This window comes from Aythya ferina (genome assembly GCF_964211825.1).
Source record: "Aythya ferina genome assembly, chromosome: 3".
NCBI classification, from domain to species: Eukaryota; Metazoa; Chordata; class Aves; order Anseriformes; family Anatidae; genus Aythya; species Aythya ferina.
In genome coordinates this window covers 104,463,215-104,490,018 of record NC_140298.1, presented here as the reverse complement: position 1 = coordinate 104,490,018, position 26,804 = coordinate 104,463,215, and the positions used below count along the sequence as shown (strand labels likewise).

At 47.8% G+C, this 26,804-nt stretch overlaps 1 protein-coding gene across 2 annotated transcripts; it reads left to right on the top strand.

Annotated features, from left to right (window-relative positions):
- Positions 1-7,292: 7,292 nt before the first annotated feature.
- ODC1 (ornithine decarboxylase 1) lies at positions 7,293-15,509 on the top strand. Of its 2 annotated transcripts, none has more exons than XM_084513890.1 (11): positions 7,293-7,475; positions 9,561-9,709; positions 9,816-9,989; positions 10,163-10,335; positions 10,620-10,754; positions 10,929-11,010; positions 11,314-11,397; positions 12,638-12,800; positions 12,887-12,999; positions 13,279-13,493; positions 15,029-15,509. In XM_084513890.1, exons 2-11 carry the CDS (start codon positions 9,608-9,610, stop codon positions 15,168-15,170), a joined length of 1,383 nt encoding a protein of 460 aa, XP_084370016.1. In that variant the 5' UTR covers positions 7,293-7,475; positions 9,561-9,607; the 3' UTR covers positions 15,171-15,509. The 2 variants fall into 2 exon arrangements, with proteins under 2 accessions (XP_084370016.1, XP_084370017.1); XM_084513891.1 differs by lacking the exon at positions 7,293-7,475 and adding an exon at positions 8,598-8,665.
- The last annotated feature ends 11,295 nt before the right edge of the window (positions 15,510-26,804 follow it).

The following is a 26,804-nucleotide window of genomic DNA, read 5'->3' as shown; positions in this document are numbered from 1 at the left end:
TGGATGTCAGAAGCTCTTTAAAAAAAATCAGCATCATTATCCTTATTTTATGACTGTGAAAAAAAAAAAAAGAAGAAAAAAGACAAAGGCCGAGCTGTTACCTCTAGCTTCAGGCATCCTTCTAGCATCGGTGAAGACAGAGAGTGACGCAGTTATTTGCCAGGAGATCTGGATGGCTTTGTGGAAGGGACACATGCTCCCTGTGGCTCCCACAGGGGTGTCCCCCCAGGGCGATGGCACCGTGTTTCTAGCATTACCAGCAGAGCCAGCCTCGTGTGGCTCCGTGCACAGACAGGACTTCATGCTTGGGTTGTGGCACCACGATTTTTGCCAGCCAGTACATGATGGTATAAGAGGTAAATCATAGAAACAGGAGTGTATGGAGTGCACTCTACAGCCCTGCTTTCCCAAATACACAAACCCTATGTTTTACCTCTGCTGGGGAACCTGGTCTTCCAGGTCCTCATAAAAATGATGCCATCACCACCGTGATTCCCTAATCTCCCTTTCTCTTTCACGGTGGCAGCATTGTTGGCAGTGATTCATTCACTGCTTGGGCTGACCCGAAGTGATGGCCTTCCCCAGGTGCTTCTGGTATGACGTTCCCTCCTGCAGGTGCTTTACACGGCAGTTCTCCTAGGAAACGTTTTCACAAATATCTTCTAAATACCGCGACTGCCAAGTAGGAGGTGTTTAAGGAATTTGATGCTTAAAGTAGAGAAAATAATGAAGTTATTCACCTAATTCTAGATACAATTATACTAACTTTAATGTAAATACAACTGTCAATGTAGGCATGTGTGAAACAGAGCAAGGAGTCTCGCTACCCACCTGCAGAGAGGACGCTGGCTCCGCTTTGCATTAATGCACTGTGAATGGCTTCCGACCCACTGAAATGCCCTGTGGGACATCATATTAATCTCCCGCACATTTTGCTTATGATGGTAATTGGTGAGTGATCTCCCTGTCCTTATCTCAACCCGTGAACTTCTGCAGCGTGGTGGGGCTGAGCTCCCTGCTGGTGTGTGGCCACCACACTGTGCCACCAGGCACGAGAGCAGGGAAAGGAAGACTGAGAAAGCCTTTCTCCGGCCTTGTGATTAGGGCATTCATCTCCCAGCTTGGGGACAGGGAAGCCGAAGCACCCAGCAGAAGGGTCTGACCCCATAGCTGACCCTGGCTGGAGCAGGATTTTGGTCTGGGTGAGCTCCTGAGATCACTCCCAATCTGAGTTACCCTACGGTCCTATAATGCCTGCTCCTGAAACTCAGGAGACCATCGGGTCCAACCCCCCTGCCAAAGCAGGTTCCCCAGAGCAGGCTGCCCAGGCAGGCGTCCAGATGGGCCATGAATATCTCCAGAGAAGGTAGCTGTGCCCTGCAGCCACCAGGCTCAGGGGCTGAAGGAGTAGCCAAAGGTAAATCCCAGGCTTTGTCATGCCACAGAAATCAACCTGAGGTGTGTCGCTGTCACACATGGAAGGACTTGGGGAAATAACAGCAAGCAGATAACTGCTGGTGTGGTTTAACAGCACAAGCAAAGCTTCTTACACTGAGTAATCCTCTTCTGCTGCTTGCTTCAGTAGGTTGGTCCTCACGGACCAAAGCTCGAAGCATTTCTCCTGCTGTTTCATCCTGAAGTTGAGGCTGTGTTCAAAGCACTCGCCTGGAGAACAGTCTGCAGGGAAGACCAGTGTGGTAGGTGCAGGTCCCTTCCAGATGTAAGCAGCATCTGCAGAGTATCCCTACACTGACCACGAGTGTTAGTAGAGAAAAATCCTTGTGTTTGATTTTTATTGTGGATTTTTTTTTTTTTTTGGTCTACTTTTGTATGAAAGAACCCATGCATGTGAAATGTCAAGCATCTGCTGAAGCACATGTTTGAAGTTCAGAAAGACCCACTAGCGATGCTCTCCCTGATTATCTTCTCATCCTGCTGTAACCAGCTGGAGTAAGGTACAATTTGACATGGGCAAGAGCAGAGGAATCAAGGTCGTCATTCCTCAGGAGCCTGAAAAATACTTTGGTCTTCTGCTCTCCCGTGATAACAGCACTGCAACAACGCTGATTGCAGCACTCGGGGAGGTGACAAAGGGGCAGGGGGGTGGCTGCCCATCACCTCCACTGCCTATATCCAAAGGATATGTGCTGGGAGCAGGATCCCCTGGCCCTCTGCTGGGGATGAAATCCCTTCCCTTCACCAGTCGGTTCCCGCTGGATCCCCCAGATGACTCTGCACCCATGGCACACAGCACTGCCCACACAGCATGCGCTGTCTGCTGCACATCCCAACCACCCTTGAAAACCTCTCCGATGACCAGCTCACAAACGGATATATTACAAAACCTCCGTGAGTCATTTTCAGGCTTTGCTTTACTTATTTATTTATATTTTTTTAAGCGTGGTTTTAAGCGAGTGACCCAAACCCAGTGCTGCCTAGCCAGGCAGCGGCGCATGGGGGGACGAAGGTTGGTGCTGCATCGCTGACAGACAGCTGCCTGCTGCCCCGCTTGTCATCACAACAACCCTCGTCCAGGCTCTGAGTCATCTCCTGGAGTCCAGAGGCTGCCCAAAAGCTCGCTGATGACAAGCAGAGCAAGGCTGACCCACGCAGCCTGTGCCGTGCACCCCATTTCTGCTGCGGGGGTTGTGCGCCGGTCGGGGCTGAGCCCAGGGCACGGGCTCCACCAGCTCGCTAAGAGTCCCTGGAGGCTGTACCACCCTAAAGACACCTGAGTCATAATCCCTTGTCCTCCTCCTTCCTCCTGGGAGTGGCAGCAATTTGCTCTTGGCATAGACCTGCAGGAACAGACTCCTAGCCCTGCCGTGCGGCCAGCGGACAAGCCTCTGCCCCGCTGCCCACCTACACCCTGCCCACCTATGGCAGGAGGATGGGAAGAGGGAAAAAAAAAAAAACCTGCTGGCTCCTCCACACCCGGGCCCCAGGTCTGGGTAGCTCTGAGGAGTCAGAGGTGGTTTTTCCTGGGCTGGTTTTCTTTTCTATTATTTTTTTTTTTTGACAGGGATTTTTCTTGCGGAAGAATTCGTTCTTGCTCTCCATCCCTGACGCGGGAGCGCTGCCAGGCTCTGGTTTTCTCTGGCAGCCTCTCCTTGAAGGTGATCTTCCACCCGAGACGCTGGCCTCTTCCCAAGGCGGCCCCCTTTTAAGAAGGGGCTGCGTGGAGGAGGCAAGATGTGGCTCTCAGCGATTTCCTCTTCGGAGCCAGGGCTAAACGCAGCTCCTGGAGAAGGACCCTTCTGTTTGGAAAAGCAGGTCACCTCCTGATCTCCTCTGGCTCCCTGATTTAATAACTGGTGTCACGGATGATGAATAACCACTTACCACCTTGGAATCTCCGTGCTGGCAAGTTACGGAGAAGCAAGTGTCTACCCCCAATTCTGCATTTCCTTCCCCTCTGGACTACTGGAGCATGTGCATTAGTTCATTCAGGGATATATTCCTGGTCTCCCCATTTAACCTACTTATCTTAAACTATCTTATCCCATTTGCCCCAGAATTTCTAAAAAGATCCTACCCACGGACAAGATCGTGCTTGTGAAATTTTTGTGTGTATTGGTTTAGTTTTGGCAAAGTTAGGAGGTAGTTAAAATGAGACTTATAATGGAAAGCTAGCTGCTAGCGTCTCTCTATAATACATGTCTACCTCGCAGGAGAGTTGTGAGGATTAATTAATTTGTGTTTGTTAAGCACTTTGAGATCCTAAGATCAAAGGTTCTATAGAAATGCAAATTGTTATTATAATGATAAATTCTTTATATGAGCTCATGTGTTTTGCCTTAGAGGCACAGTCTCACCCTGAGTTGCGTAGTTATACACGTAAATCTTCAAACATTATGATGAAAATATACCTCTGAGGGCCTGATCCTTCCTTGTGCTCCAACGCTTCATGCACAGAGCTCCTTTTGACTTCAGGCAGGTCCTGTGCATGGGACAACTGCAGGACCGAGGGTGTTTGCCAAACAAAAAGCCCTCTGCGTGCCTCCGGGCACCACATTGAGACAAATTCCTATTCTCACGCCCTGAAGCTGCTGCCAATAGTTACGTCCATCTCGCTAATGAAAGGACTGAGCAGATCACCAAGTTCAGATCCGAGGTCTGACTCTCCAAAAGCTGAGTTTGTCAGGTTCCTTCAACCTGGGAGAGGAGGTGGAGGCTACGTCCAGCTCAGCCACAACCTGTTGCCATCTGCAGTGGACATAGGACTTCATTGGCACCACCAAACATGCTTCGTGATGCACCAGATTTGCTCTCTTGGTCCTTCTGCTGGGTGCTTTTGCAGGAGAATGAGAAACACAGGCTCTCAGGCACTTATTCCACAAGTTGCCCGAGGACAGATGGGTGCACCCCCCTCCCAAACAGAGCTCTCTGCTCTTCCTTCCCCCTAGCACAGGCTCAGAGAACCACGCTGCCTGTCCCCAGGCTGTGAGGGCATCCGTCTGTCCTGCTCACCACGTCTGTCTGAAGGAGAGCCAGGAGAAGGGCTGCTGGGCTCTGCAACAGGCACCTTCCATCCCTCCGTGCCCTCCTGGCCCTGGCCCCGACACACAGGCACTTCTCTACTCGCACCTTTAATGGATCAAACCATACTTGGTTTAATCTCCGGGTATGGACATCCCACCCCTCTCAGTACCTGCCTCAGGACTGCGCTACCCTCCAGGAGAAGTTTCTCCTGATGTCCAACCTGATCTTCCAATGTCACAACCTATAGCCATTGCTCCTCTCTATACTGCCTGGCAATGCCCAGAAACATTTTGCACCATCTTTGTACCTACCCCTAAGCTATCCACCTCTGAAATTGCTCTTCCCTAGGTTAAACTAATCCTGAGTTCAAGTGCAATCATAATCCAAAACGTGGGGCTTCCAGCTGTGACGTGTTGCTTCACGGCCGTTTGCAGCTGATGACACCGGACCAGATGTGCAGTGGCTCTGTGGGTATTGCGTAGGTGAAACTGCAACACTTCCATCTCCCAGAAGATGAATGAAAAGTAAGGAGCCAACACGCTTTCTCTTAACATTCATTTAACATTTGATCTGTAGTCTCACAGTACTTCTGTTGCATGAAATCCTTTCCAGAAGTGAAATGTCTGCTCCAAATGCTGCACTACTCCCTTCCCCTGATATGGAAACCTTTGGAAGATCTCACTTAGTCTGTGAAAGCCTTTGGCTACATGTATACACCTAGCATTAGCACAGACAAGAGTGAACATTTCTCATGTTTAACACATCCAGACTTTACAATCTTCCAAATTTTACCCTCGTGTCTCGTTTCTTCCAAAGGGTTTGATACAGATTTGATGCATCATCCAGGCTATTCACATCTAGCCTCCACGCTATCGATTCCTCCTGGTGGAGATGATCACTCAAGTCTAATGTCATAAACCCAGGGAAGACTTCTGATAAGCTTTTTTGTTTTGCATTATGGTAAGGAACAAGATGTCCTTTGCATTCCTGTCACTTGTCTACCTGAAGACAGCAAAAGCCAGCAGAGGAGAAGGCCGTGGTGAAAACAGGGACACCGAGGATGACTCGGTGGAGAACAAGTCCTACGTCTGGAGAACAAGTCCTACGAGGAGCGGCTGAGGGAGCTGGGCTTGTTCAGCCTGGAGAAGAGGAGGCTCAGGGGCGACCTTATCGCTCTCTATAGGTACCTCAAGGGAGGCTGTAGCGAGGTGGGGGTTGGCCTGTTCTCCCACGTGCCTGGTGACAGGACGAGGGGGAATGGGTTTAAGTTGAGCCAGGGGAGTTTTAGGCTAGATGTTAGGAAGAACTTCTTCACTGAAAGGGTTGTGAGGCACTGGAACAGGCTGCCCAGGGAAGTGGTGGAGTCACCATCCTTGGAAGTCTTCAAAAGACGTTTAGATGTAGAGCTTAGGGATATGGTTTAGTGGAGGGCTGTTAGCGTTAGGTTGGAGGTTGGACTCGATGACCTTGAGGTCTCTTCCAACCTAGAAAATTCTGTGATTCTGTGATTCTGTGATTCTGTGACTCCCAGTCATCCTCACCTGTACCACAAAGCACAAAACACGTGCTGAGAGCTCTGTGTTCAGACACATTAACCAGAAGCCAAGCCTTTGTGAGCAAACATCAGTGGGCACCATGTGCACACACAGCACCCTGCGGGGCCGGGGGATGCACACGGGGGCTTTTCCCTCCCTGACCCCATGGTGCAGGCTGACCTCTGTTTTTCAAGCTAGCTCCTGGGGAATTTTGACATTGTCTTCAATGCCAGCAAGGCGAGATGACTCTATCTAAGCCTGTTTGACCATTACGTGTTGCCTATAGAAGGGATATAGAGCTCTTGTATTAGATATAGTGAATAAAAACCTTACAGCCTGCCTCAGCTATGAGGGCTGAGCTCACGCAGAGGCCGACAGCTCGCAGTATCAGGTCTATTTAGGGATGTGCCTGAGAGCACTGGCTTTTTTTTCGGTTTCTTTTTGGTCTCAGATCCCAAAACGTGAAGGACTGGAGCCGCCCCAGCTGTGGGGTCAGAGCAGGGCGCTTTGTCTCATGGCGCATGCCTGTGGACGGCTCCTTTTGGGTACACGGGGGTTGCTTCCCCCAGCGAAGGCAAATTAGGAAACAGAGTTAGGAAACTGAGCCGTGTGGTGAGGGTTTACGGTAACTTCACGAGGTTTTTGGCCGCCCGCTGCGAGGAGCTGTACGCTCTGTAACCTTGCTGTGGCGAGGGGCTATTTCGGTTTGCTGCTAAAAGCATGTAATACCGTGTTTGCAGCACAAAGAAGCTGCGTGCTTGGAAAACATGTGGTGAAAGATGTCCGGGATGTGTTTTGGGTACAAATTGTGTACTCTTGGGACTGTTTTTGCACGGCAGGGGCAATGTGTAGCAGGAACTGTGTATGAACAGGGGTGGTGTAGGGCTGCTTGTGCAACGGCAGGGACAACGTACAGCTGTTGGCGCACCGAAACGCCATCTTTTATTTAGAAACTGCGAGAAAAGAAGGAAAAAATCGGGGAAACAGTCAAAGAGACACACACACCGGGGCCCCCTGTGAGGGCAGAGCCCCGACCCGCTCAGCGCACCTCAGGGGAGGGGCGGGCGGGCTTCAGCGCGGGGGGCGGGGCTTAGGGTTGGTGGGCGGGGCCTGAGCCAATGGGCGTGGCCTGAGGAGCGGTGTGTTCCTCCACGGGGCGTGTCCCTCCGCGGGTGCGGTTTGAGAGCGGTGTAGGGGCGTGTCCCTCCCCGGCGCGTGCTCCGCGCCGCCGACGTCACAATAGCGGCCGCTCGCGGCCCCGGCCCGGCCGCAGCCGCTCGGGGCTGGTTTGAGCTGGTGCGTTGCCATGGCAACGCCGCCGGCCTATAAATAGGGGCGCCGCGCCGCCGGCACCGCTTTGTCAGACGCGGCCGCGCCGCCGCCGCACCTCCGCCTCCCGCCGCTCCGCGCCGCCCCGCGCCGCCGGGGAGCCGGGCCCCGGCCGCAGGCCTGCCTGAGGTGAGGCCGCGTGGCTGCCGCAGGGCCCCCGGGGATGGGTCGGGGCGCGGGCAGGGGCTGTGGGGAACGGGGAGGGGACGGAGAGGCCGCGCGGGGGGGACGGGAAGGTTCTGGAGGGAGCGGGGCGCTTCTCCTCAGGGGGGGCTCTGAGAGGGATCTGTGGAGGATTAAGCGCCAAGGAGATCCTTGAGCGCAGCGGCTGGGTGTAATTACGGTGTAAATGGGAAATAACGGGGAGGTGGGGCCGTGCGGGAGCCTGCAGCCCGCTGTGCGGCACAGCCCGCGCCGGGCTGTGAAGGGAAACGTGGCTCGTGTGCTGCCCCACGCGGGGAGGGGGCTGTGAACGCCCTCATTAAGAGTTTAATTGATTAAAAACCCCGGGCTGCGTGGCGCGGAGCTGCAGCATCGCGCTGAAGGCGCCCCGCGACGAGGTGCAGGCTGTCTGTAGGAACAAGTGCCCGAGCAGCTTCCCCAGAAGCCTTTAACTTGCTGGCTTCTGAAAGCCGCTTGGGAAGAGCCTTAAGGGCTGACTTTAATCCAGCTTCTGGGAGAATTAACGCCGCATGCGGGGGGGAGGATGAGGATTGCTAGGTTTCATTTCGTTAGAGCTTAGTCGAGTTTGAATCTCAGATCTAGTTTGCGTGGTAAGTGAGAAATTATATTAAAAAAAAAAAAAAATTGGAAATGTCCTTGACAAGTAACCCTTGGCAGTGGCAGTTCAGGTGCCATATGTTTCTGAAGGCTGGGATGAAGTTTTATAATCTCTTGCCCAAGTCATTACGTGGTTGAAGTATAATGGGTTTTAGTGTGCACACTGAATGAAATGAATGATTCTAGTGGACTTTGAACCTTGTTAATCAAAAAAATCTATCAAATGTAACTTAGGTTATCTTGCATGTGTAATAAGTGCCCTTTTTCACAAGAGGGCAAGCAGTGATGTAACTCAAGATTACTGAATACTTTACAGCTGACATAATCCTCAATCCTAATCTGTACGGCTAGATTATGTAGAAAAAGTGCTGAGAGGAGGCAGAGGGCTGGACACAGTTACATGAAACCATATCTTCCCCATGAGTCACTGGCAGCCTTGCACTGCTGAGCTCTTTACAAAGCAGCACACACTCTGCTTGAGCTAACAGTTGAAGCAGGATGCCGTGCTATATTTGGAGTGCTCGGGAAAAGTGACCGAGGTAACTTGCCGGGGACTTGATAGGCTTTGGGTGGCAGAAGAATGTGCTTTTTGCTTTTTAGTTCTGGGTTTCGGGGGGTGGCTTGCTGCTTGGTTTGTTAACCATATGGATTTACTACAGCCTGCTGTAAAATCTTGTTAAAAAGTGTTACTTGGAATTGCTGTCCAGGCTTTATGTATGTATGCCTGTGCACCACAATTAGGAACCACTGTTCTCGGGTGTATCTGCCACTCCTGACAGCTGAAGTTTTCTTTTAATGTAGCGTGGAGGTTGTGGATAGAAGAACAGGGGAGCTCCAAGCACTGACAGAGCAACTTCAAGGCTCTGCTAGGTGCAGTCAGAACTGCAGTGAGAGTCCAGATGCTTAGTTTGCATTGACCTAGTGAGACTTGTTACTGCTCAGTTCAGTAACATGCTCTAATTCTGTCTCTAATAAGTAGTAAACCCTTTCCCCAGAAACTGGTGAGCTACTGTAGTGCTTAAGAGATATTAGAAAAGTGCTGAGTATGTTGACACAGGCACTAGCCACAACATGAGCAGAAACTCCAGTGTGGAGGTCAAGGAAAATACGCTGGAAGCTTCCAGGGACGGACTAAAAATATTCAGTAGCATTTGATATTTTTAATAGGGTTCAGAACATCATACAGTCTATGAATAGAAGATAACTCGTCTTCAATCTGAGAAGGCTGTTTCGTGGAGTGTCTCTTTGGTTCTGATTAAATCTGATGTCATCTGTTTAATGCTGTTAGTGATCTCTATAGAAATCAGTGATCAGGTAATTGACAATTATAAGTAGTGATCATATAGCAACCGTGGATTTGAAATCTTGAATGAATGATTTCAATGAATTAATGCCTTATTTTTGTGTTGTGTTTTTTTTTTCTTTCTGTATCAGCAATTTGTACCCAAGTCCTTCTGCATAAACCCAAAAACTCAGAAATCATGAATAACTTCAGCAATGAAGAATTTGAATTCGCCTTCCTTGATGAAGGCTTTACTGCCAAGGATATCCTTGACCAAAAAATAAATGAAGTGTCATCTTCTGTAAGTATGATAGCAAAATGACTGCATTTCACGGTGCTCTCCTCAAATGCTGACCTCCAAGCTTATCCTGTTACCCATCGGTTGTAACTTTGTGTATTTGCTCTAGGATGATAAAGATGCCTTCTACGTTGCTGACCTCGGGGATATTATAAAGAAGCACATACGGTGGCACAAAGCCCTTCCTCGAGTAACCCCATTCTATGCTGTCAAATGTAATGACAGCAAAGCTGTAGTGAAGACTCTTGCTGCTCTTGGTGCAGGATTTGATTGTGCCAGTAAGGTAAGATCTGGACCGTGTTCTGATCTGTGGTAGTGGTGTCTGTTCAGCCTCGGGGTGGGTTTGTATCCAGTAAAGCATAACCAAGCACCCTCACTTTAGTTTTATTGATTAATTTGCTTATTCATCTAGAAGTAAAGAGAATCTTTTATGAGTGTAATCTGTTCTTTCTTCAGACGGAAATCCAGCTGGTACAGAGCATTGGTGTCTCTCCAGAGCGAATAATATATGCAAATCCCTGCAAACAAATATCTCAGATCAAGCATGCTGCTAGCAGCGGTGTACAGATGATGACGTTTGATAGTGAAGTAGAGCTAATGAAAGTTGCAAGGGCCCATCCAAAAGCCAAGTAAGTTTATTCTGTAGTTGTTTTATAATTCTTGATTGAATTCTTAGGCTAATTAGGCTGTTACCAGCAACTTCTTCTTTAGTTAAAAAGTAATGCAAAATTATGAGAAAATAGGTCTAATTTCAGCCACTGAAGTCTATAAGTCTGTAGAACTTTCTGACACTAGGAGGAGACAGACAGGAAAGCTTGCATGCTTAAGCTCAGCCTTATTCTAAAGTTGAAAGTGCCTGATAATGATGTATTGTATACTAGAACTTAAGCATTTGTTTTTTTCCTGTTCCTAGATTAGTCTTGCGCATCACAACTGATGACTCCAAAGCCGTTTGTCGTCTGAGTGTCAAATTTGGAGCTACACTGAAGACAAGCAGGCTGCTTCTGGAGCGTGCAAGGGAACTGGACCTTGCCATTGTTGGTGTTAGGTGCGTTGATAACTGCAAAATGCAGGCATATTCAATAAGACTCCTTTAAGTGATCCCTTTAAGATTTCTTTAATCTACCTGACAATAAAGATGCCTTTGCATGTTGTGATTTGAGTTTTCTATAAACTTATTGACTAACTTATAAAACAGCAACTAATATTTTTCTCATTGTAGTTTCCATGTTGGCAGTGGATGTACAGACCCAGAGACATTCGTTCAAGCCATTTCTGATGCCCGCTGCGTGTTCGATATGGGAGTAAGTTTGATTCTACTTCATCTGGAACTACGACTGTTTTGGCAGAACTGAATCAATTGTAAAACTGATTACAGGGTTAAAAGCCTGTTAAGTAACTAATTTCATGCTGGAGTTCTTGAGGTCTTGGCTGACTGACAGTTCTGCAAAAACTCACCTACAGGTGCAGTAAAATCAGCTCAAATGGCTGTTACTCGAACCCAGTGAGCTAGTTCTGTTGCTATATCTTAATAGAATGACTTCACATTGATTTGAAGCTGAAAAACTAAACTTTTCTTAACACTGTTCTGCTTAATTTCATTTTAGGCTGAACTTGGCTTCAACATGTATCTTCTTGACATCGGTGGTGGCTTCCCTGGCTCTGAAGATGTCAAGCTTAAGTTTGAAGAGGTACAGCTTTGCTAAGAACTTCTTGGGTTGTGGGATCTTATTGAATATCATTCTGCATTAAACAAAATACTGTTCTTCTGTTACATTTTTTCATGGCAGTAGAATTTGTGTGGTCAGAAATAGAGTTTTAGAAGAGAGGGGAATGTATCTGACAACTGAACGTTAGATTGGCTCATAAGGTATTGCTGAATGACTACATGAACAAGCAGAGGCATCAAACCTGTAAAGCAAGCTTTAATTGTGGACTTGACAGTCAGCTGAAAGAAGTTTATGCCAGTGAAGATCATCTTCAGACATTCTAGATCGGTTAAACTTCCATCTAGGAAGGTAGTCCTGAACCCATATGGTTCTGAGTGGCATGAGCATTGTTGCAGCCAACAGGTCAGTGTCTGATCTGTTTTGATCAAAAAGCACGTCCAAATCCTGGTTATAATTGTGTAGTTTGCTTTCACACAAATACTTCTGGTGTTAGGAGAGGCAAGGTAGCTGGATATTAACAGGACTAACTTAAAGCAGCATTGTCAGAACACCTGCCAGTCTGAAGTGATGTTAAATGACTTACACCAGGAGAGAGCAAATAAATTCCACAAAGTGAATTTTCTGCTAATAACGTGGGCTAATGTCACCTCACTTGTTACACCTCTTAATGCAAGTTGCCTTCTAGTGTAGTGTTGGCTTATGGAAAGCAACAAGAGCAAGTGCTGTTGTCACTGGGCTCCATGGTGTAATGCAGTTGTGCAGCAGTTGGAGACTGGTAACTTCACTGGTAACTTCAGATCTTGGCAGTAACAGTGCTCATGAAGGCAATGTGATTTCAAAGGTGATGACAAAGATTTCTATAGTCTTAAAATCCCGTGAGATGACTTCTTGAGGACGTGGTAAACTGTGGATGTTGTGTGATTAGCAGAACCAGAAGTGGACTGGAAGTTAAAGTTGAAGGGCAGTTACTTGCGGGTCACCGATGCTGGTTTAATGAGTCTAGAAGGGATGACTTCACTTAAACTTAAGCAGCCAAACAGTGTGTGTGTGGTTTTTTAAGCTGCAAGTGTATGCTTTTGTTTTCTTAAACTTTGAAAATGGAATAAAGCAAAGGCAATCAATATAGTTAGCTACTTGCGTATTTTAATCCATGTTTGACTAGCATATTATCCTGAGCAAGAAAGAATGACTTCATCCCAGACTTAAAACAGTATCTGAGTAGCTGCTGAAACAGTAATATGTGCAACTGGTTACTCCCTAGATCACAAGTGTAATCAACCCAGCACTGGATAAATACTTCCCTTTGGATTCCGGAATAAAGATTATTGCAGAGCCAGGAAGATACTATGTTGCATCAGCATTCACACTGGCAGTCAACATCATTGCCAAAAAAATTGTATTAAAGGAGCAAACAGGTTCTGATGGTATGTAAACTTAGACTTAATCTTACTTCCAGTCCAACTGTATGTGTCTTTTCAAGCACTCTTACGGGTGGCTCTGCTTCTTCCAGATGAAGACGATGTGAACGACAAAACGCTTATGTACTATGTGAACGACGGAGTCTATGGGTCGTTCAACTGCATCTTGTATGACCACGCACATGTTAAGCCAGTTCTGCAAAAGGTACGGTAATCCAGAAGTATCTCATGCTTGTAGCTTGGCTGTCGGAAATCCTCTTCGCTGGAGGTGCTTCTGTTCACTGCTCCCTTCACGCAGACAGAATTTGGCAGTAAACTTCTGAAGCATGCAGTGGAAGTAATTTGGAGCCAAGGGTGTAGAAGGAACTGCAATCAGCTCTTCCTCCTCTTAGAGGAGAAATGGAGTGCTGTGCATGTATCAGTTACGATATTACTTCTGGAAGCTCTGTTTTGGCTGTCAAACTAATTATCCTCTTTCCTTTAGCGGCCTAAACCAGATGACAGCTGCTATTCCTGCAGCATATGGGGACCAACGTGCGACGGCCTCGATCGTATTGTTGAGCGCTTCAACATGCCAGAGCTGCAAGTTGGTGACTGGATCCTGTTTGAAAACATGGGTGCCTACACTGTTGCAGCAGCTTCTACTTTCAATGGATTCCAGAGGCCAACAATACATTATGTGATGTCAAGGCCAGCATGGTTAGTAACTGAAATGTGTGGGAATAACTTGATCCATCAAGTGCTTTTGGTACAGAAACCACAGTTTGAGTCAGTTGGCAGTTCCTTAACAAAGCTGTGGTGCTGGAGTCCTTGAAAAACTTGATTTTGGTGTGGAGGGCTATGCCTTGGAAGGCTTTTGCTACATTAGCAGAGCAATCAGTGCTACCAGTTGTTTTTTCTCTGATGTACTTTTGTCTAGATGCCCTTTTAAAGGGACAGTGCTTGGAGTTTTTTCATTAACTTGGGTTTCTAGTTTCACTTTGTTTGGTATAACCCAGTGATTACAGATTCTGTAGCCAGTTTTTCTGCCCAGCAGTCAGTCACCACTCTGCTATTACGCTGTCTTCTAAACTGACAGCTTGCTAAATCCTGACTGTAAGGAACAGGAATATAAAACCAGTTCTTATCTGTGTAGCCTCACAGTGTGTTCTGTTTGAGAGCTGTTTGTTGACTTAGGTTGGGCTCTGGCTCACTGCCCAATGCAGTGTGTTAAATTTCAACAGGAAGTTACTGCTCAGGTAAGTGAGGAAAGCAGGATTACCTCTGGAGTACCAGCACACTGTGAAATTGCACTTTTATAGGGAGTAGCTGAAAGCAACCTGGATACTCTTCGGTGTGAGACAAGTTAATGGATTGAGTCTTCTATAAAAGTGTCTTTTCATAAGAGGAAGTCCTTACCTCTGTACTGAAGTTTGCTTGTTAAAGTGATGGAAAGCATTTGGGCAGCAGTATTACCCAAAAGCATGATTAACTTCTTCCCAGATTTTTTGAAAGAACTTCAATCTGGAGGAGTTCTGATGATAAAAGTAAGAGGAAGTTTCCTCCGTTCTTCTGTTAGCCTTGCCTTCTGTATAAGCAAGAGTTGTATTGTCTTTTTTTTTTTTCCGCTTTAATGATACCTTCAGTCAACTGGAGCATTCCCTAAGCCACACAAAGCTTTAGGCTTCCTGTAAGAGCCCATACTTGTCTGGCTGAACTACAGCTGGCTCTGCAGAAGATTAATTGGCTTGTTCACTGTAGCACTGTGTGTCTGTTAAGATGTAATATTTGTGCTTGGGGCATATTGAACTTGAATAAGCCAACATAACTGTTGTCCACGGCTGTGGCCTTCTTTCTACCCTCATATTTCTACCCTCATATATGACCTCTTAGGTTTTATTTTTTGCCAAATAAGACCACTAGTATAAACTGCCCCTTAATTGTAGGGAGTGTATTAGTGAGATTTATGCTGCAGACCTCTTTAGCACAGACAAAAGCTTTTTGCTATGCATTTATGTATATGTGTACAGCAAAGTTCGTGGCTTTTAACTGGAAGGTGTAAAGGACAAGCTGTTTGCATGGGTTGAAGTAAAAGGTCAGAGCGTGTACCACATGGGCAGCTGGATGGTGAACACAGCTTCACCTTGCACGTACTGTAAGATTACAAAGTCAAAGTTCTGTAGTTGTTAGTAACCAAAATGTTTTATTACATGTTGTAGTGAAATAGCCTTTTGACTTCTGTTTTTTCTTTCCAGGCAACTAATGCAGCAGATCAAGGAGCAAGGGTTCCTAGCTGAAGTGGAGGAGCAGGATGTTGCTAGTCTGCCACTCTCTTGTGCCTGGGAAAGCGGGATCGAATATCCAGCGACTTGTGCTTCAGCTAGTATTAATGTATAGATAATATTTAGTAACTAACTGCAAGTTTAGTCAATTTAGGGCATTTGGGGGACCATTAACTTAATTCTTGCTAGAATTTTTAAGTGTTTTTTTTTTTTTTTAAAGTTTAGGTTTGGCATAAATGCAACAAAAATGACTAGGAGATGGGTCACATTTATCTGTGTTCCTATGGAAACTATTTGAATATTGTTTTATATGGATTTTTATTCACTTTTCATGTATGCTACTAAAGACTGACCCTCAACTGTCAAACAAGTATTTGTAGCTTGTGTATGGCAGAATGGGCTAAGCTTAGTGTTTTGTGACCTACCTGTTTTAAAATAAAGTATATTGAAATAACTGGCCATGATTGGTTAATCTGCAGCAAATTTCTCTTAGGTGGCTCTTGCCATGTAAGTGAAGAGAAAAAACATGATGGGTAGGGAAGTGAACTTGTTTCTTTTCCTATATGTGACCTCAGAAGCTTGGCTAACAGCATAATACTGTGTAAGTTCCCATGGGATCACACCTGTCTTTAGCTATTGAGCATGGGGTTAACAGTATGTATAGCAAGTAAAACGTGCAGGTTTTATTCATATTGCTCTGCAATTGGTATAAACTGCTTTGGCCAGGCATAATGACTAGATCATATCTAGTAAGCAATGAGAGAATACAGCACAGGCTCCGTGGTTGCCATTGACAAATTGCTTGTTACATATGGAAGGATCAAAATACACAGTTTCAGCCTCTCTTCCCACTGTGTGGCTGACTACAGTACAATCTTACTTGTGTTTGACGCTTGTTCAGGGTTTCAGTATGAAATAGTTAAGGGGTGAGACTACATCCTTTGTGCATGCAATAGAATTAGAAGTTATTTAATAGCAATACAATTAAAGGTACTTAATTTATTATTAATGGAAATATATAAGCTTCAGTTCCTAGAGTTAGATGTGATAAGTAGTAACCCGTAAGAGCCATTAGAGGGTATATCTGCTTACTGGAATAGAGTATTCTGATTTATACCTAACTTGATGCTAGTTTACTGCCACTTTTTTTGGCTAAAATAGTAAAAGTATTTTCAGCATATGCTCTGCAGGTCCCCAGTCTGTTCTGTTGGCCATAAAGCCCTGGGCTGCTGGCATACCTTAGCAAATGCTTCCTGTAGTGTAAAGGAAAACCTTAACCAAATCAGTATGTAAATCCTTAACACTTTAACTTAAATTTAAAAGGTCAGCTGAGGGGTTGCATTGCTGATAAACAGGGGATCTAGCAAGATAAGAAATACAAAGCTGTGAAAGCTAATGTTCAATCTTCCTCCTGTGCTTTCAGCAGAGCCTCAGCTCTCCTCTCACTGAATGAGCTGGGTAAACAGGAGCAAGTTACTCATTCCTGCTTCTCTGGAAGCAGCTGAGCTGAAGTCATGCTTTGTTTTTTGAAGTTGCTTCACTCCTAGCTTCAAACTTGTGACTGGAATAGCACTTGCCTGAATTCTCACACATACAGGAGCCAGCTGTTTGGCTACTGACATACCCTTCTGCAAACTGCAGTATGTACGTACAGGAGATGCATACAGCCTGTGTCTGATGCCAACGAAACTCCCTGCAACCAAACCAGGGGTTTTCATTTTGGCTTCTACAGATTCACGGAAACTTGATGATTCTTAGTGTGAAAGCAGAAGTAATGAATGGTAACCAAAAGTCGGTACTGTAACAATTTCACATCTAAATCTTGCTCTGTAAGAGCTAAGTGTGCTTGAACTGGGGAGAAAAAACAGCACATACATAGTAAAAGTACTCCTGGAAGGTCTGCAGGTGTCTGAGGGAACTGTTGGTAAGCCTGCCTGTGGGAATGGGGACGGAAGAGCCAGCTGTAGGGCTGTTGTGAGACCCTAGGTGATAACATCTGCACCATCAGCCAGTGCCAGCACCGATTCTCCTGCCCCGATGGGCAGCCAGCACAATCTGGCTTCCTCCACTCTCAGCCAGTGGAGACTGTTCCCAGCAGGTAGTTTGAACACAATAGGGTGTGGAAGCTAATTAGTAAGCTGCCTGAGAGGAATTTGTCAGGCTGCCAATTAGTTTCTTGATCTGCACTTAACTTGATTAGTTGTTTTAGCTGTTTCAATGTCTTTTGTCTCAAAATTCCATCTGCTTCTCTCTGCTGGAGGCCGGAACAGTGGCAACACGCTAAGCATTTTGATGAGCTCGGTGATGTTCCCTAGAAGAGATATGTAGCTGGCCTCAGCTCGCCACCTTCTACAACAGGTACATTGTAGCTTCAGCTGCAGCTCTGTAAGACGCGAGTAAGGAGAAGAATATCGAGTGCTTAAGAAGAATGTTGGTTTTCTTGTGCATCTTGTATGTAAAAATCAATGGGTTTTACTAGATTATTGCTAGTACTTGTAGGAATAATAAATCTTCACAGTAACAGTGGTGTGGTTTTAAGCAGGACACAACTTTGTCATCTTAATTTGGATTGTGTTGAGCAGATGTTCTAGAACGTCAGGTGTTGACTGTATAAACCTGATCTCACAGCAGCCATAGCCCGACTTCCATAGGATCTTAGTGCTCCATTTCCACTTTTTTTTATGGACATTTTATGGACAGAATACCTGAAGTGACAGCAATCTGTTGCATGCTAAATCAGACTGTCCTGACTGTGGGGATTACCTGTGTACCATCCACACTGGGAATATGTTTATTACAGCAAACTGAAGCACTGTGTAGTACAGCAAAGCTGTAACCAAATCAGCAGCCAACTGCTGTGGTTTATTTTTCTTTCCTTTCCCCAAGTCCTGGGCCATCAGAGCCTTTGCTCTGGTCAACGCAGCTTTCCTGCTCCTAACGTTTCTGGTGGTCACTGCTCTCATTAACATCAGTAGTAACATTTGGGGTCACTCTTTGAAAGAAGGGGGCAATACCTCAATGAAATACAAACCCATCGCCCTGAGATCAGGCTGTGGCTTCTCAGCTCCCCGTTCCTCACTGAGCGGTGAAGCTGCCTGAGGTCTGAAACAAATCTGAGACTCCTTCCATAAACCCACCTGTGGCTCTGCCTGGCCTGTACTGGAGTCAGCCACCATCCTTCGGTGCAAAAGTGGTTTCATATAAAAAAAAAAGAAAAATAGTTGACAAACACTGATCCTCTAAAACCGCATCCTCCATCCTGGCAGCTGGAAAAGCAACGGTGGGAGCATGTCAGCAAGGGTGAAGCTGAGGGAGCAGACAGGGAGCAGGCTGTAAGAGACAAGCAGGTAGTGTGCTGTTGAGCAGACTTCCCTCATGCTATTGCACAAGCACTTAACTCACAATTAAGCTGCTCATTTGTGGGCTGCACATCAAAACCCTGGCCTTACGGACAAGCAGTGGGTGAGTGCAAGTCACCCTAGGCCTGCAGAGCTGCTCTGGGCACAGCTCCTGCAGGCTCCAGGAACAAAGCTGGGGCACAGCTCACCTCACAGACCTCCCCACCAGTGAATGTTACCATTTAAACTGGTCTTTCATGGCTAAACACAGCATCAATTTGCAGTGAGACTGAAAGGGAAAGATTTTCCCTACCAGATCAAAGCCCACCCTCTCCCCCATCCCCAATAAAATAAAATCATTACTCAAAAGTATTGTGTGAAGATCTTAGGTTAATACGTTATTTGACTGTCAAAAAGGAAAAGGACATCAGTAATTGCAATGGTAATAATTATTAATTTTCTCTTGAAATAAGCACTGGCTGGTGCCAGAAGAAGAAAGAGTGATTTGCTTAACAGAAGTGTCCCTGCTTTGGCCATGCCTCCTCACCTGGTATTGAAGGCAATTGGTGTCCTGTTGGCTCTGCTGTGGTTTCAGTACCATCATGGTTTTGGCTGGGACAGAGTTGATTTTCTCCATAGAGGCTTGCGTGGTGCTGTGCTTTGGGTTTAGGGTAAGAATGATGCCGCACACGGGTGGCTGAGCTGTGGCAGAGCAGTGCTCACACTGCCTGGGGCTGTTCTGCTCCTCACTGCCCTGCCAGCGAGTACCTGGGGGGGCACATGGCCAGGACAGGTGGCCCAGGCTGGCCAAAGGGGTGTCCCACACCACGGGGTGTGATGCTCAGCAACAGAACTGGGGTTTTGTCTTCCCCCGAAACCTTTCCACACACTGAGCCCCGCTGGCCAGGCAGTGGCTGACACCTGCCTGCCGAGGGGAAGCAGCGAACGGGTTCCCTGGTTTGTTGGCTTGCACAGGCAGCTTCTGCTTGCCCCAGTAAGCTGTCTGTGTCTCAACCCATGAGTTCTCCCACTTTAACCTCTCCGATTCTCTCCCCATGGCACCTGGAGAGAATGAGCAAGAAGCTGGGTGGCGCTGAGCCGCCTGCTGAGGCCAACCCAGAAGTACCCACATCACAAATGCCTTCAGTATAAATTCATCCTTAGCTATTTAAAACACAGCATTTGGCTATACTGGAAACAGACTAAGAACAGAGAGCACATTTGGGGCTGGCACTTATATTTGGGCAAGTTTTGCTACTGGTTTTCAGCTGACTTTGTGGTCCTCTGTGCTGAAGCCAACCCTCCTCTTCCTTTCCCTCATTTCAGGGAGCTGTTCCCACAGTATTCCACAAGAAAATAAAATTAAAAAAAATGCTTCCCTTCATGGTTATAGCATTCAATTCACACTCAAGGGTATCATTTTATTACCACACGGTGGCCAGCTTCAGGAACAGAGCTGGATATGGGCACTTGGTGGGCTTCAGCATCACCCGTCTCTTTGGCTCCCAAGCTCGGAGTCTGGGGAGCAGCTTTGTGGTGGCAACAAGGTATTGGCCCTATGCTGGCACTCTTGCAGCAAATGGGGTAAATGGTTTGCCACAATAGTGTGGATGCAGTTTTCAATAAGGTAGTGGAGGTGCTGCTGCCTTTTCTGAGGACAAGAAGGAAAAAAAAAAAGACATATATGATGTGGTTAAATAAAAAAATTCCTGCTTAGAAACTCCTCTTCCTCACTGTTAATTATAGTTCATAAGCACTTCGCTGTCCCATCCCAGTAACTATTTCTCAGCAATGACTCTTCCTTCCAGCTGAAACCCACATTAAACCATTCGAGCATCCGACCAAAGTGAAAAGCAGAAGAAAAACCCAAGTTGCCACCGAGACCTGCTGATTCTGGGGAGGGAAATTCCTCACTCAGCCTCCCAGGCTGGCTGGGGCCCGTGTGCCTGTGCCACGGGTGTTTTGTGCCCCCGCGGGGCAATGATGCCCAATAGAGAGCAAAGGAGAGGAATCTCTCCCTGAGATTTGGGAGATCCGCCCCGAGATAAGGCCGGGCTGAGGAATTTACCAAGCAAAAGCCCGCAAGATGGAGCTCGGCTCCAAAGGCATCAGAAAGTTTGTCTGATAGAGGCAGGGGAATGTGGAAAGCTTTCAGCCGACTCCCACACTCCCAATGCAAGACTGCACCACGAGCAAGAAGCATTAGAGGGAACAAACACAAATGAGAAAGTGCAAGGGAAAAGTGCACACAAAGGAGTCATTAAGCTAAAGTCATGACTAAAAAGCAAAAACCCACGCAAAAATTCCCCATCTTTTAACAGAAATGGGAAACAGAGGGTTTGGGGACTTTTACTATCGGGACACTTCAGAAGTGGTGACTTTTATTTGTTTAAGGCTGTTACCTCAAATATCCCCTCATTTTCCAGCTTTCTGCTTGGAGTCCAGCCCAAGGCTTGGCTCTCCCAGTAGTTATTTCAGCGATGTTTTAATTTGCCTCTATTGCTCCTGGGCTTAATTTAGGCTCTCTGCTGTCAGGGTTTTTTGCTGGGGTAAGTACTGACTCATGCCATCTTCCTTAATGCAGCTTTGGGGAAACAGCTGATTTAACCAAGAGGCAGAAGACACAAGCTGGGACCATGGTGGTTAGGCTGGGTGGCAGAAGTCTCCACCACGAGGACACAAGGCTCAAGACAGTTCCTCACCCAGGAGCCTCGACCCTCACAAGGTGGAGATGAGCCCCCCTGAAGCACTTTCCATGGGGCTCTCCCCTGTCCCCAGCTGAATGTGCCACTCGTGAGATGTGGGAGCACCATTCCCACTCCCTCCTGGGCCAGACAGTGGCTACAGATGCTTCAGGGAGCAAAAGGCTTCAAAAGCAGAGACCCAACCTGAGCCTCAGGTTTAGGATGCTCGTGAGAGTGAGGTGCTGGGTGGAGGGATGCAGCTCAGCAAGCACAGCCCCAAAATTCTGGCTAGATCTGAGCCCATGGCCATGGGGAATGGGGGAAGAAGTGAATTCTCCTGCTCTGGTTTGCTGGCTGAGCACCCTGGTACGTTCACCATGAAACAGAACTGGAAGGGGGATGCCCAGAGGCACTTGAAGATTTAGGAAGCAGCCCATGAGCAGCATCTTCAGGACACCCCCTTTGAGGAGCTAAGCTAGGGAAACTCAAGCTCACAAGTTTAGCTTGTAATGGAGAGCTGGATCCAGGCACGTCACTACCTCATCCCTCTTCTCCTGCAAGGTAGCATCCATGGGAGCTTCTCTTAATGAGCATTTAAGATGACCACGTCCTGGCCCTAAGTACTGCAGCAAGCAAGGCAGCATCCTCAGAAAAGGAGGTGAAGAGAAAAAAAATTAGACCTTAATTATTTTCTTTCGGTGGCTGGGAAGAGGAAAGTTGCAGAAAACTGGCAATATGAAGAGGAAAAGCAGCAGCAGGTGTGGGTGCGAGGGCTAGGTGGCAGCAGCAGCTCATGGGACCGCCTGCCTCGCCTCCCTGCTCACCAAATCCCGGGCAGCCCCAGCACAGGGAGGGAGTTTGGTGCTATCAGCACTGATCTCCTCTGGTCCTTACCTCTCCAGCTTTGGTGGTGGTGGGGAGGGAGGAGGAAGGCAGGGAGCACCAGGAGAGCTGGTACCCAAAAAGTGGCCTGGGAGAGGCTGGGCGCTTCCCCATTGCTGTCTGAGGGGGTGATGCCAGAAGGCCTGCAGCAAGGCTGAGCACATCTCCACCAACCTGGCTCTCCAGCACCATCCCCAAAAATGCCCAGGGGCACAGAAGTACCCTTTGCCACCCCCTACACTCCCCAAACCCCTCCATGAGCCTCCTGACGCTGGGGCTCCTGTGCCTGAGCAGCAAGTGCCAGCAGGAAGCGGGAAGGGATAAAAATCTTCCTTGACCCTGCTATTTCTGACCTAGAGTTTAAAGTGGTACATTGCTAGTGCCTAGGGAGATGTTTTGTGCTGAGAAATGGCGGCGTGTTTATCTGTGGGAGAGGTGGAGCAGCCAAGGCGGTGTGGGCTGAAGAGAAAGGAGCCCTCACACACCACCAGCGGGTGTCTGGCGCCCTCAGGCCAAAGGTGCACAAATTCCCCAACTGGTGCCATCTGAAGGGGCAGATGGGCTGACCAAAATGTCCCCTGCCAGCGTGAAGCAGATGGGAAGCTCTTTGGCATGGGTCTGACACGACATGGCCATGGTACCAGCTGCCGAGGCCTGGAGGCTCCGGGCCCAGGACACTGCCATGGGGGCAGGTCCAGCAGCCCTGGCTCTGCCCCAGCAGCTGAAGGAGGTTTTGGAGGCCACTGCAGCCCTGTGTGATGTTTGGTTCACAATTGAGTAACATCCCAAACCCAAAGGCACCCCAAAAGCCCAAAGCATGGTATAGATTGTAGGGGGCCTACAGGAAAGCTGGGGATTGACTCTTTGTCATGGGGTGTAGTGATAGGACAAGGACTATTGGCTTTAAACTACAAGAGGGTAGGTTTAGATTCGGTACTAGGAAGAAATTCTTCACTCAGAGGGTGGTGAGGCACTGGCACAGGCTGCCCAGAGAAGCTGTGGATGCCCCCATCATCCCTGGAGGTGTTCAAGGCCAGGCTGGATGGCCTGTGGTTCTGTGACTGAGAATTTAGCTGATACTTTCAGATCTACCCAAAGTGATCCCAACATCACGCTTATTTGGCCTTCTTTATTGTTTCTGAACAGTTAGGACTTTCCTTTGTTTCTGACTACTTTTTTTTTTTTTTTTTTTTTTTTTCTAGTCAATACTAGGCAATATAAGTTATATTTTCACTGTCCAGTCAGCAGCACCGAGAAGCACCAAGCTTTCCACCAGCTCTGGTTTTATCCCAGACAATTCTGTATCGCTGGAAAACTTTATCCCACTGCCTCTCTCCATCCCTTTCCAGATCATTTAACGATGCCTTACTGTAAAGACCGCTAACAGATTAATGAGGCAAGACCTTCATTTGTAAAAGCCCATTTTGTCTCTTCCCTAATAAATCAAATTTATCCCACGATCTGCAATGTCTGCACTTGGCTGCAGTTTCCACCAGCTTTTTCTGGTTCAGACATCAAGCTTAATGCTCTGGAGTTTCTGTGACTGTCCCTGGAGTAATTTTAAAAAATATATGTAATAATCTGGTATCGTATTTGCCAAAAGCTGATAAAAATGAGAGGTTACACTTATCTTCCTGCACTTGTAGTGCACTCAGGTGGATACCACCTGATCCCAGCAATTTGCTGCAGTTCCTTTTAACGGGCTGCTGTAAAACCTTTCCTGTGGCATTTCAGGTTGGCACCGCTGCTCTGACATCCACAGTTGGGGGAAATCGTTGTTTCCACCTGGACGCCTGGTTAAAGAAATAATGAGTTTTTGCAACTTGGCTTCTCACTTCTACGCTGACTTCCTGAGGTGGCTCCTCACGTGCACTGCAGCAGGATTTGGTCCCTGCTGGAGGCGGGGGGCTACAAAGTCATCCAAAACGGAAAGTAAGGTTTTTCTGCAAGAGAGTGGAGAAGAAAGAATACCCTTTGGTCCTTTTTGGGTGTTGCCATGGCAACTGAGGCTGCCCCAGCCTGTGCTGCCTGGAGAGCATCACCTGGGTACCAGGCGGTGGGCGCAGGAGGGGCCGTGCAGAGGCACAGAGTGGGCAGCAGCTCCCTTACAGGTATCACGGGAAGGCACCTCACTCCGATGAAATCAATTACAAAACCACACTTTTTCTGCTTTTCTTTCTGCTTTTCTTTTTCACTTTTTTTTCCATCACTCCTGCAGCTTTCAGTGGTGCAGCCTGTGATGCCCCGGCCCCAAGTGATACTGGGATTTCGGCAGGGGAGTGGGTGACCTGCTCAGGTTGTGGGGGGACACTGGGCTCATGGCAGTGTGACTGCTGGCCAGCTGGTATCACCCGAACCTCAGGGAGGGATGGCTCTGAAATCTCCTTCCCCAGGTCCCCCAGCAGGCACCAGCCCTGCTTGCTGGCAAATATCAATAATTCAGAAGGGCAGCAAGCAGCACAGGAATACCCATGGCTGCGCAACACTAACATCTGAATTATCCGAGTTTATTTTATTTTCTCCAAGGAAAGAGTGTGCAGTGTTTGTGTTTTGTTCCTGGTTATTAATGGCAGATTAATGCAGCTGCATTGCGCTCACCTTTCCCCAAGGAGCGAGCTGCCAGCGCTGTGCCTGCTGCCAGCCACAGCCACTTGGATGTGGAATCGGTGATTTACCCCAAAACGGGTCCAGGGAAGTAGTGAAAAAAAAGGAATAAAGAGAAGGAAGGAAACCTAAAGGTTTGGCAGCAACCTGGCTCGTGGCTGAGCGGGGCCAGGTGGGAGGAAGGCATCCTGCGGGGAGAAGTTCCCAGCACGGGGTCCTGCCGAGGTGACATGTTTGCACTTTGAAAGAAAAGAGCAGGGGAGGTTTAGCTCGGACATCAGGATGAATTTATTCATGGAGAGGGTGGTGAAGCATTAAAAGGGGCTGTGCAGGGAAGTGGTGGAGTCCCCATGCCCGGAGGTATTCACTTCTCATCTTCAGAGAAGAGACTGCTCCCTCCAGCTACATCCCAACCAACAAAGACTTCATTTAGGATAAACCACTTCTCCATCAGGATGAGCCCGACTGCTGTCCGTCTGTCCAAACACCCCATGCTGGCTGTGGACTTACCCTTTCCAGCCTCTGGGACAGCTCCTCGCCTCCTCCTTGGGGCTGGTGGCTCCTGCCTTGTCCCCACACTTGGCAGGAACCCAGGGACCCCCAGGCTGGGACCTCCAGGAGAGCCTCTGTGGGTGCTAACTTCATTCGGGAGGCGATGGCATGATTTAGGATTAGCCTAACGGGGCCTGGGGCCTGTGATTCCTACAGACGAGCCTGAATTGATGTGGTAATTAGCCAGAGCTTTCGGAGGCAGTGCTGGGTATCTCCATGGTGAGAGAATAATTACGCAGCTTATTAAAGTGAGGTAAAAATGGACCTGTTGATGGGGTTTTATTTATTTATTTTGAGCCAAATTCCACTTTTGCTAAGTTAAACTCACGGCCTCGGAGGGGCTCGTCCCAGCAGAGCCGAGATGTTCGAAGTCAGCTAGCAGCCGTGGGTGCCCAGCTCCAGCATCTGGAGCAGGTCTGGTTAAAGGCTGGGAATGCGGTGGAAAAAGCAAGAAACAACCTAATAAAAAAAGAAACATGGGACCAGAACCTGCTTTGGCTGATCAGACACCTCCAGATGTCCCTTCCGACCTCAGCCCTGCTGTGATCCTGTGGTTCTGTGAGAGGCAGAAGGAGTTGGGCTGGGGGAGATGTTGGGGAGCATCACCATGTATGCTGTGGAGAGATGTGCAGGCAGATGGACCCAGCTGTAGGGCACGGTCCCATCTGCACGTGGTGGCCGTCAACAAGCCTTCCCTCCTGGACATCTCAGCACATTTTAATACAAAAATTGCAAAGCCAAAGAAATAGGATTTTTTTTTCTCACCACTAGAAGTCAGCTTTCGTTTGTTTCCCCCCAAACACATAAAACGGGCTTTTTGTAAGATTATTTTTTTTTTTTGAATGAGAACAGTTTGGGTTTTGTCAGTTACTCAATCTTGCTATTCACCAAAGACAGAGGCGGAAACCAGGACAGATGTCAGAAAAACCTGAAAAAAGGACCTCCCAGACTCAGACAAACGACGAGAAAAAAGACTTGATGCATTTCTGAATGCTACATCGAGACAAATTTTAACATCCTCGCTACCCAGAACAAGGGGACATGGTGCAGCACCCGAACAAAAACACGCCTGACTCATTTTAGGATCCCGCAGACCTGCCGCGATTCAAATGCTGCGGTCCCCTCGGGGGCACGGTCCCGCAGCAGGCACAGGGACAGTTCCGCATGGCTGAGCCCGGGGTGGCCGCTGCACCTCTGCCGCAGCACCCTGGGGTCCCCTCGGGACCTCCATCCCCCAGCCACCCGTCCCCTGCGAGAAGAGCCTCTCGTGGAAGCTCATCTGTGGTGAATTCAGTGCTTTAGCACTTCCCTGCATGAGCAGCGAGGCTGCCAACGGGCTGCAAGCAACCACCAGACTTCTTGTGTTGTTTTTTTTTTCCCCCAATACCTTTTTTTTAATTTTTCCTTGGCTTGCAGATTCCCAAATAGCTTCGGTTTCAGGGCTGCGTCCATCCGCAGGGCGTTGCAGGTGGAAGGCAGGTTGGTTTCACGGCTCAGCTCGGAATTTCTGCGGAAACAAAGTGATGAAGGCGCTCCTCAGCACTGACATGAGGCTGTATTTTGTGCTGTACTGACCTAACGGTGCATTTCTATTTGGATTTAGTACAAACACAACTTTTGTATTTATTTAATAGTGAAAGTCAAAGCAGCCAAAACGTGTCCCGGACAGGGCAGGGACGGGGAGCCACC

What these genes read in the sequence shown, in the direction of transcription:
- ODC1 (XM_084513890.1), top strand. Translation starts at nt 9,608, where the DNA reads ATGAATAACTTCAGCAATGAAGAATTTGAATTCGCCTTCCTTGATGAA. An exon ending in CTTGCCATTGTTGGTGTTAG is followed by an intron (nt 10,755 to 10,928) that starts GTGCGTTGATAA and finishes TTCTCATTGTAG; the next exon opens with TTTCCATGTTGGCAGTGGAT. An exon ending in GGAGCAAACAGGTTCTGATG is followed by an intron (nt 12,801 to 12,886) that starts GTATGTAAACTT and finishes TGCTTCTTCCAG; the next exon opens with ATGAAGACGATGTGAACGAC.